Here is an 11,841-nt window from a genome sequence, read left to right on the forward strand (position 1 = left end):
AAGTCTATCCAGTCTTTCTTCATAAGACAGTCCTGACATCCCAGGAATCAGTCTGGTGAACCGTCTCTGCACTCCCTCTATGGCAATAATGTCCTTCCTCAGATTTGGAGACCAAAACTGTACGCAATACTCCAGGTGTGGTCTCACCAAGACCCTGTACAACTGCAGTAGAACCTCTCTGCTCCTATACTCAAATCCTTTTGCAATGAAAGCTAACATACCATTCGCTTTCTTTACTGCCTGCTGCACCTGCATGCCTACCTTCAATGACTGGTGTACCATGACACCCAGGTCTCGCTGCATCTCCCCCTTTCCCAATCGGCCACCATTTAGATAATAGTCTGCTTTCCTGTTTTTGCCACCAAAATGGATAACCTCACATTTATCCACATTATACTGCATCTGCCAAACATTTGCCCACTCACCCAGCCTATCAAAGTCACCTTGCAGTCTCATAGCATCCTCCTCACAGCTAACACTGCCCCCCAGCTTAGTGTCATCCGCAAACTTGGAGATATTGCCTTCAATTCCCTCATCCAGATCATTAATATATATTGTAAATAGCTGGGGTCCCAGTACTGTGCCTTGGGGTACCCCACTAGTCACTGCCTGCCATTGTGAAAAGGACCCGTTTACTCCTACTCTTTGCTTCCTGTTTGCCAGCCAGTTCTCTATCCACATCAATACTGAACCCCCAGTACCATGTGTGGTTAAAAATAAGACACAAAGTGATGGAGTATTGGGTTAGGCAGTGTCCTTGGAGAACATGGATAGGTGACATTTTGGGTCAGTACCCTTCTTCAGACCTGAAACGTCACCTATTCATATTCACCAGGAATGCTGCATGACCCGCTGAATTACTCTAGCTAGCAGTTTTGGGTCTTTTTTTTGTAAACCAGTTTCTGCAGTTCCTTATTGCAAGGGCCATGCTGTTGAAAAAAGGATCAATTAACACTGGATTGAGAAAGTTTGTACAGTTATTGTGGCACTGCTATAGGAAGGGTGTCATTAAAATGTAATGGGTGCAAAAGAGATCTGAGGATGTTACCAGGTCTGGAGGGTTTCAGTTAGACTTGGATGGATAGACTTGAACATTTTTTTTCCTGGAATGTCGGAAGAGCGACCATATAGATATATAAAAGCCAGAGGGATATAGATAAGGTGGAATAGAACAGAACAATACAGCACTGGAACAGGCCCTTTTCCCCACATTGTCTATGCCAAACGTGATGTCAAGCTCACACACAGTATAGTTGCAGTTGTTTCCACAGAGTAGGAGAATCTAAAACTAGGGGGGCAGAGGATTAAGGTGAGAAAAAAAAACCTTATGGAGAGCCTTTTCATACAGAATATGGTGTTTATATGGAGTGAGCTGATAAAGCAAATTGTAGAATTGGGTATAATGACAACATCTAAAAGACATTTAGACAGGTATATGGTAAGGAATGCTTTGGAGGGATACAGGCCAGGCACAGTCAGGTGGGACTACTCAGTTAGGCAACTTGATCACCACAAACGAATTGGGCCAAAAGGCCTGTTATATACTGTATAATCTATGATTTTATAACATGGGCAAGAGGCTGAGGTTTTATATGGTGCTCATCAGGCCACATTTAGAATATTGAGAGTATATTTGGAGCCCATATCTGAAGAAGGATGTGCTGGTGTGCGTGAGGGTCCAGAGGAGGTTTACAAGAATTATCTCCTTGGTGAATGGGTTAATGTATGAGAACCGTTTGATGTCTCTGGGGCTGTACTCACTGGAGTTTAGAAGGACGAGGGCAATCTCATTGAAACCTACCGAATAATGATCAGCCTAGATAGAGTGAATGTGGGGAGGATGCTTCCAGTAGTGGGAGAGTCTAGGGCCTGAGGGCACAGCATCAGAATAAAAAGATGTACCTTTAGAATTAATATGAGAAATTTCTTTAGCCAAAGGTGATGAATCTGCAGAATTCATTGCCACAGATGGCAGTGGAGGACAAGTCATTTGGTTATTTTTAAAGTGCAGATTGATATGTTCTTAATTAGTAAAGGCATCAAAGGTAACGGGCAAAAGGCTGGAGAATGGGGTTGAGAGGGGCAAATAAATCAGCCATGATGTTACGGCGGAGCAGACTCAAACTCAATGAGCCCGAATGGCCTGATTCTGTTCCTATGTCTTATGGGTCCCCAACTATCGAAGGCTATGTTTTCCAGTTTTCAATAAACAAGGAAAGACTGCAACATTCAGCTACTTAATTTATACGAAGTAAACACGTCATTCCCCTAGGCTTGAATGAGAAGGCATCTGGTGCAGGAGGACGTGTCATGGCGCATTGCATCGTTGGGTACCGGAGGACTTGACCAAAGCATCAATGCAAGACTAGAAAACAGGGACCTACATCCCTCCCATCCATTTGCCCGCGGGGTCGGCATATTTGATCTCCCCATCAGAGCTCAGACAGATCCCGGTGCAGCCGGGCCTGCAAGAGCCCCGTCAACAGCGAACCTCTCCCTGCTGAATACCCGCTCCTGCCTCTCCCAGCACCGGCTTGGACTCACTCACCCTGGCCTCCCGCTCCAGCTCCGAGTGCAGCTGCGACCCCCGCAGCCGCTGCACGATGCAGGCGATGGTGAGCGACAGCTGCCGCGGATCTAGCTCAGAGTCCTCTTCCAGCTCCGATTCCGGCTCCATCCTCCGCACCAGGCGCCGGTGCAGCCGAGCAGGCGCAGCCCAGCCCGGCCTGGCCCGGCCCACTCGGCCCGCCCGGCCCAGCCCAATACGCCCGCCGGCCGAACCGCCAGGCAGCCACCCGATCAATCGTCCGGCAACCACCGTGCGCCGTCATCCGCCAGGCAACCACCCAACACCAGTCCGTCTCACAGCAACCACCCGTCACCCGGCAACCACCTGTCACCCAGCAACCACCTGTCACCCGTCACCCGGCAACCACCCGTCACCCGGCAACCACCCGCCACCCAGCAACCACCCAACACCAGCCCGTCTCACAGCAACCACCCGTCACCCGGCAACCACCTGTCACCCGTCACACACAACAACCCACCCGTCACCCGGCAACCACCCGTCACCCGGCAACCACCCGTCACCCGTCACACAGCAACCACCCGTCACCCGGCAACCACCCGTCACCCCAGCAACCACCCAACACCAGTCCGTCTCACAGCAACCACCCGTTACCCGGCAACCACCTGTCACCCAGCAACCACCTGTCACCCGTCACCCGGCAACCACCCGTCACCCGGCAACCACCCAACACCAGCCCGTCCATCACAGCACCACACCGTCACCCGGCAACCACCTGTCACCCGTCACACAGCAACCACCCGTCACCAACAACACCCGTCCATCTCACAGCAACCACCCGTCACCCGGCAACCACCCAAACACACGTCACCCGGCAACCACCCAACACCCAACACCTGTCACACAGCAGCAACCACTCGTCACCCGGCAACCACCAACCAACCCCGTCCGTCTCACAGCAACCACCCGTCACCTGGCAACTACCCAACACCCGTCACACAACAACCACCCGTCACCCGGCAACCACCCGTCACCCGTCACACAGCAACCACCCCACCCGTCACACAGCAACCACCCGTCACCCGGCAACCACCTGTCACCCAGCAACCACCCAACACACCCGTCCATCTCACAGCAACCACCCGTCACCCGGCAACCACCTGTCACCCGGCAACCACCCGTCACCCCAGCAACCGTCACCCGGCAACCACCCAACACACGTCACCCGGCAACACCCAACACACGTCACCCGGCAACCACCCCAACACCCAACACCTGTCACACAGCAACCACCCGTCACCTGGCAACTACCCAACACCCGTCACCCGGCAAACCACCTGTCACCCAGCAACCACTTAACACCCCGTCACACAGCAACCAAAGTCACCTGGCAACCACCCGTCACCCGGCAACCGCCTGTCACCCAGCAACCACCCAAAACCCGTCCGTCTCACAGCAACCACAGCAACCACCCATCACCCACCAACCACCCGTCACCCCCGGCAACCACCCGTCACCCGACAACCACCAATCACCCAGCAACCGTCACCCGGCAACCACCTGTCACCCAGCAACCATCCAACACGTCACCCGGCAACCACCCAACACCCAACACCATCACCTGGCAACCACCTGTCACCCAGCAACCACCCAACACCCGTCCGTCTCACAGCAACCACCCGTCACCCAGCAACCACCCGTCACCCATCACACAGCAACCACCCGTCACCCGGCAACCACCAAACACCCATCCGTCTCACAGCAACCACCCGTCACCCGACAACCACCCGTCACCCAGCAACCGTCACCCGGTAACCACCTGTCACCCAGCAACCACCCAACACCCAACCGTCACCCGGCAACCACCCACACACCCCACACAGCAACCATCCGTCACCCCAACAACCACCCAACACAGCCGTCCCCGTCTCACAGCAACCACCCGTCACCCGGCAACCACCTGTCACCCAACAACCACCCAACACCCGTCACACAGCAACCACCCATCACCCGGCAACCACGCAACACCCAAGACCTGGCAACCACGCAACACCCAGCAACCACCCAACACCCATCACATAGCAACCACCCGTCACCCGGCAAACACCCAACACCCGTCACCCGGCAACCACCTGTCACCCGGCAACCACCCGTCACCCAACAACCACCCAACACCCGTCACATAACAACCACCCATCACCCGGCAACCACCCATCACCCGGCAACCACCCAACAACTACCTCCGAAAGTAGGAGGATGAGTGGGTATCTTTTCGAGGTATACAAAATCATGAGAGGAATAGATCGGGTAGATGCACAGAGTGTTTTACCCAGAGAAGGGGAATCGAGGACCAGAGGACATAGGTTCAAGGTGAAGGGGAAAAGGTTTAATTGGAATCCGATGGTTACTTTTTTGCACACGGAGGGTGGTGGGTGTATGGAATAAGCTGTCAGAGGAGGTAGTTGAGACTGGGACTATCCCATCGTTTAAGAAACAGTTGGCCAGGTACATGGATAGGACAGGTTTGGAGGGTTGTTTTTTACTGTATTTCATCTTGCATTAAACATGACTTCATCTTGCATTAAACGTGACCAAGCACAGGCAAGTGGAACTAGGGTAGCTGGGACTTTGTTGGCTTGCGTGGGCGAGTTTGGCCGAAGGGCCTGTTTCCACACTGTATCACTCTATGACTATGACTCTATAACCAACCAACACCCAGCAACCAACTAACACCCATCACCTGGCAACCACCTGTCACCCAGCAACCAACCAACACCCAGTACCCAACCAACACTGTCACCTGACAACCACCCGTCACCAGTCAACCACCCAACACCCGTCACCCAGCAACCACTCAAGACCGTCACCTAGCAACCACCTAACACCGTCACCTAGCAACCACCCAACACCCATCACCTAGCAACAACCCAACACCCGTCACCTAGCAATCACCCAACACCCGTCACCTAGCAACCACCCAAAACCCGTCACCTAGCAACCACCCAACACCCAGCAACCACCCTTTACCTAGCAACCATCCATCACCCAGCAACCACCTACCACCCGTCACCTAGGAACCACCCGTCACCCAGGAACTAACCACCACCCAGCAACCAGCCATTACTCAGCAACCACCCGTCACCCACCAAACAACCAACACCCATCACCCAGCAACCAACCGCTCACCAAACCAGCAACTGTGCAGCGTGCAGAAGGGTCCCGACCCAAAACGTCACCCATTCCTTCTTTCTGCTGCCTGTCCCGCTGAGTTACTCTAGCTTTTTGTGTATATCTTCGGCCTTTAACCTTAGTTTAGTTTAGTTTATTATCACGCGTACTGAGGTACGGCGAAAAGCCTTTTGTTGCGTGCTAACAGGTCTGGGAGAAAACTAAACACGATTACAATTGAGCCGTCCACAGTGTACAGATACAAGATAAAGGGAGTCATGTTTAATAGTAAAGTAAAGTAAAGTATCCTTTATTGTCATTCAGACATTTCAGTCTGAACGAAATTGTATACCTTGCAGTCATAACATAGAATAAAATAACAAAACACACACTTAACATAGTTTAACATCCACCACAGTGAGTCTACCAGGCACCTCCTCACTGTGATGGAAGGCAAAAGTCTTAAAGTCCTTGTCTCTTCCTTCCTTGTTCTCCGTCTGCGTTGAGGCGATCCAGGCTTTCAATGTTAGGTCGGGTGATGGTAAGTACCATGGCCGAATCCGAGCTCAAGAACGGGCAGGTTCAAACTCCGCGGCCTGGGGCAGACGAAGCTGCCACCCTCCAGTCCAGCGGAAGAAGCTGTTGTTGCGGGAACTCGGAGAATTGGTCACCAACCTGGGACCTGCGAGCTCCCGATGTTGTCATCCTCTGGGCCCATGGCCGAAGCCTCTGAGGCCCCGAAGTCAATGCTAGATGAAGTACAATAAAGTCCAATTAAATGTGTCGGAAGGAACTGCAGATGCTGGTTTAGACTGAAGATAAATACAAAATGCTAGGGTAACACCGCAGTCAGGCAGAATAGAAACATAGAAACATAGAAAATAGGTGCAGGAGTAGGCCATTCGGCCCTTCGAGCCTGCACCGCCATTCAGTATGATCATGGCTGATCATCCAACTCAGTATCCTGTTCCTGCCTTCTCTCCATACCCCCTGATCCTCTTAGCCACAAGGGCCACATCTAACTCCCTCTTAAATATAGCCAATGAACTGGCCTCAACTACCTTCTGCGGCAGAGAATTCCAGAGATTCACCACTCTCTGTGTGAGAAAAGTTTTCCTCACGGGCCGAGGTTGGGCAACCAGCACCGGCTGGTCAATGTCCAGGTGCGCCGGCTTTAAACGGTCAATCGACACGGCCTCCGGCCAGTCCCCCATGTCCGGGACAAAAGTCGACTGCCCGTGTTCCAGCACTTAGAATAGAATAGAATAGTTTCTTTATTGTCATTGTAACATGGGCCATGTACAACGAAATTTAAAATGTCAGCCAGTCAGTGCAGCATTCAAACATTTCTAAAGCTAACGAAACATCCACGGTAAAATAATAAAGATAAGCAAATAAATAAAAATCACAGACAAAGCACGCATACACACCCAACCCTCCATCCTTCTGTCGATTTCACCGTTACCACAGTCCCTTAGTCTGTATCGCCCCTGCGTTCCTTGGCGGCCACACTTCTCCAGGAGTTTGGTCTACCTCACCGGCGGTTCGACCATCTCCACGTGGACATTGTGGGGCTTCTTCCGCCGTCCCGGGGCCGCCACAGTAGTATGATTTTACCAGATTGGATACAAAAACTAAGAGTTTCACTGTGCCTAGGTACATGTGACAGACTGGCACACTTGAAACGGGTTAGCCTTCTCCTTATAAATCCAGCCAGTGGGAAGAAGAGGCAGAGGTGCTTTACCGCTGGGTGTATTCCCCTGTGGCAGGTTCGAGGAAGAATGAGGCACTGGGCCAAAATGAAACCATCTGAGACTTTGTCATAGTCATAGAATGATACAGTGTGGTAACAGGCCCTTTGGCCCAACTTGCCCACACCGACCAACATGTCCCAACTACACTAGTTCCACCTGCCAGCATTTTGTCGATATCCCTCCAAACCTGTCCTATCCATGTACCTGTCTAACTGCTTTTTAAATGTTGGGATAGTCCCTGCCTCTACTACCTCCGCAGGCAGCTTGTTCCATACATCCGCCACCCTTTGTGTGAAAATGTCACCCCTCAGATTTCCAATCTATTCCCCTTCACCTTAAACTGATATCCTCTGGTCCACGATTCACCTACTCTGGGCAAGACACTCTGTGCATCTACCCGATTTGTTCCTCTCATGATCTTATACATCTCTATAAGATCACCCCTCATCCTCCTGCGCTCCAAGGAATAGAATCCCAGCCTACTCAAGCTCTCCCTATAGTTCAGACCATCTAGTTCTGGAAACATCCTCATAAGTCTTCTCTGTACCCTTCACAGCTCGACAACATCTTCCTTATAACACGGTGCCCAGAACTGAACACAATATTCTAGATGTGGCTTCACCAACATCTTGTACAACTTCAACATGATCTCCCAACTTCTATACCCAATACTCTGGCTAATGATGGCCGATGTGCCAAAAGCCTTTTTGACTACCTGTGACTCCATCTTCAGGGAACTATGCACCTGCACTCCTAGGTTGGATGCAAAAACTAAGCATTTTAGAAACTAAGACGGCTCTACAACACTACCCAGAGTCCTACTGTGTAGGTCTTGCCTGTTCTCCGTTAAGAATATTAACATATAATTTTGCATGCTAAGATAATTATATATGTTTCTATATGTCAAGCTCTTTGCTTCCAGTGGTAATGCGATAATTGTTATGGCAAAACATATGTGACATGCGGTATGTGTTTATCTTGGCAGAGCACACTCAGGAGAAAATCACTTATCAAATATAAGTGAAACAACAAACATATAATTTAGCATCCAATCATGGTACCTCAACTTGATTGGGTCCAAACTCCTCCATGGGGCAGCTACCACATGAAGTGACCTACTCTGAGATTTAATGAAAATCAGAGAGGGCACAGCTTCTTATTCTGTATAATTTCTTGTTATTGTAAACACATCAGACTTGGATTCAGAAACAAAAACAGGAAATTACAGTACGGTTTTCATTCCTTTATAGTGAATATGATGTTATTCATGCATTCCCCAATCTTCTACTTTGTAATATAAAGCAATTTCCACACAAGGCTGGTTATTGATTTATTTCAATTGCCAAACTCAACTCCCTTGGCCTCATTTTTAATGTAATTGCATTTTCACAATATTCTCAAGAATGATAAGGCCACTGTCCAGCTGTGTACTTGAATGGTGTGATCAAAACAACGTCAAACACTTTTTCAAATTTGTATTTTCATGTTGCATCTACTTGGTTTCATATCTCCACTAAATATGAATATTATATATATATATAAAATATGAATTATACTATTAATGTCACTTCTATCAGAACATGTTTAGAACTAACCAAGGTAAGGGTAGTTTGTTGAGACAGTTATCTGATGCATGCTTGTGCAAATTCAGACTGGTGAAGTAAACTTTTCCTTTATAAGAATATTCATTGTATTTTCAGAGAGGATGATATCAGAGCAAAAGTTCATTTTCAGAGAGGATGATATCAGAGCAAAAGTTTCAATGGAGACTTGAAACCATTAACTTAAAGCATTCAGCAGCAGATGTTGAAAATCTGAAATAAAACACCAAATTCTGGAAATAGTCAGGAAATAAGACTGCATCGGTAGAGAGAGACACTGTGTTAAAGTTTCAGGCACTGAATTTTTATCAGAATTCGGAAAACTTTTCGAGAGAGTTTGATTTAGCTCTTAGGGCTAACGGAATCAAGGGGTATGGGGGAGAAAAGCAGATTTTAGATGATCAGCCATGATCATATTGAATGGCGGTGCTGTCTCAAAGGGTCGAACGGCCTACTCCTGCATCTATTTTTCTATGTTTCTATGGGGTTTTTTCTAAGTCAGAAAGGAAACATGTTTTAAATTGCAGAGAAGGGGGTTGGAGTGGAAAAATCAGAGGGAGTGTCCGTGATAGAGCAGAGCCTAGCTCCAGCTGACTGACACAAGTGGCACACATGGAGAAAGAAACATATTGGCAGCAAAGTGGCAGAGCTAGTAGAATTGGTTCATTCCTGACCTCTGGTTGTGTACGTGTGGAGTTGTGTCTCTCTGTGGCTGCATGGACTTCTTCCAGATTCTCCATATCCCAAAGACATGCAGTTAGATTGATAACTTGACCATTGCAAATTGCCTCCTTTGGCATAGGTGAGTAGTAGAACTGAGGGGACTTCTGGGCCTGTCCCACAGGCGACTGCCGGCTGCCTGAAAAACCGTGAACTGGAACGGCGACTGTCAGAGTGGAACACACACACACATTGCTTCCTTCACCAGCCCGTTATGTAGGCAGGGAACAGGGCAAGCGGGGGGAGCACTGCCTGAGTGAAATTCACACGGTACAAAGCCAAGGTGATACAGACACACATAGCTGCAACCTTAAAAGAGGGGGGGAGAAGGAGGAGGGAGAAGGAGTGGGGAGAAGGAGGGAGGAGGGGGAGGGGGGGGGAGGAAGGGGGGGGAAGGAGGGGGGGAGGAGGGGAGAGGAGGGGGGGGGAAGGAGTGGAGACAACTTTTAAGAAGTCAGACAATTTTTAAGAAGTCAGAGATACACGGCTGTGAAGCTCAGCGGATATTTAACATTACTGGTCAGTAACCACTGCTTACGTTTTTTTCCCCAGCGTGCGATATGTCCTTTAAAAGGGGGGGGGGGAGAGGGGGGAGTAGGGGGGAGAAGGAGTGGAGAAGCCAGAGATACACGGCTGTGAAGCTCAGCGGACATTAACCTTACCGGTTGGTTATCCTTGGTTCTGAAAACTACTGCTTCATTTTTTTTCAATGAGCCAATGAAATTCACCGGTCAGCACCGGCTACAACCTACGAGAACCTATGAGAACTTTTGACCTCCTGTCAACCCACTAGGACCTCCTGGCGACCCACCTATGGCTCGAGAATTCTCGCTGATCTCCATGGCGGCTTCATTCTAGTCGCCGCTAATTTTTCAACAAGTTGAAAAATTCACGGCGACCATAATGAGGCCGCGACCAGTTCCCAGAATGCGGGAACTCCTCGCGACCATGAAGGCGACTCCCCAGCAACCACCCGAGTACATGTGGCAACAATGTGGCGACTGCATAGTCTCCTGCAGTCACCTAAAAAGTCGTCTAAGTGGGACAGGCCCATGAGAATGGGGAAGAATAGGTTTAACTGAAAATTATTGGGGGAATGTGATTGCTAAGTACTAAATATCCTCCCTCTAAGTTCACAAGGAAATAGGGGAATAAAAAACGGAGTTAACAATACAGGTTGATAGTCTTTCATTAGGACTGGCCATTTCTGATGCAAATTGGAACAGCTGTACCTCAGTTTGTTGGATTCAACGTTAACTCCTCAACAGCTGAAATGTGTATAGTTAGAGGATGAGATGCTGTTTCTCAACTTTACATTTGGCTTTGCGAGAACTAAGTCTACTGCTCACCTATGCCAAAGGGGGAAATTTGCAAAGGTCAAGTAATCGATCTAACTGCATGCCTTCGGGATATGGGAGAATCTGGAAGAAATCCATGCAGCCACAGAGAGAATATGCAAATGCCACACGTACACAACCGGAGGTCAGGAATGAACCCAGTTCTACTAGCTGTGCCACTATGCTGCCAAAAACAGAGAGGTCAGATAGTCAGTGGGAAAGAGAATAAAGTGACGGGGAACTCGAAAGATGTACTGTATTTGTAGGAAAGAACTGCAGATGCTGGTTTAAATCAAAGGTAGTTTTTTTGGAGGGATCAGTCTGAAGCAGGGTCTCGACCCGAAACGTCATCCATTCCTTCCCTCCAGAGATGCTGCCTGTCCTGGTGAGTTACTCCAGCATTTTGTGTCTACCTTCAACTGGAAGACATAGTATGTTTCCTAATTGAAAGGGGATATACTGCAGGCAACAAATCCCCATTTAATTTATTCAATGTAGATGAATCCACACCATGAGCACCAATTAAAGTACACTGAATTGGAAGAAATATGTAAATTTTGTGGCTTTGCCTGGCTTTCTGATGGCAGGAAGGGATAAGATAAAAGGAGAGGTGTTGCATCCGCAGTTGGAAAGTGAATTAAGAAGGGGAATGAGTATTGGTGACGTTGGAAGAAAGAACCAGACAGGGTTGCGCTGAGGGTAAGATCTCTATCAAATGCTAAAATAAAAGTGGT

General features: G+C 49.0%; 1 protein-coding gene across 2 annotated transcripts in view; it reads right to left on the reverse strand.

Annotated features, from left to right (window-relative positions):
* Positions 1–2,844, reverse strand: part of tbc1d19 (TBC1 domain family, member 19) — a 116,828-nt gene extending 113,984 nt beyond the window's left edge. The window contains exon 1 of one of the 2 annotated variants that reach the window (XM_055637905.1): positions 2,549–2,844. In XM_055637905.1, coding sequence (XP_055493880.1) covers positions 2,549–2,677 — 129 coding nt within the window. In that variant the 5' untranslated portion in view covers positions 2,678–2,844. The remainder of the gene's footprint in view (positions 1–2,548) is intronic. The other variant, XM_055637913.1, reaches the window with a different exon arrangement.
* Between the last annotated feature and the right edge of the window lie 8,997 nt (positions 2,845–11,841).

This window comes from Leucoraja erinacea, chromosome 1 (assembly GCF_028641065.1).
Source record: "Leucoraja erinacea ecotype New England chromosome 1, Leri_hhj_1, whole genome shotgun sequence".
NCBI classification, from domain to species: Eukaryota; Metazoa; Chordata; class Chondrichthyes; order Rajiformes; family Rajidae; genus Leucoraja; species Leucoraja erinaceus.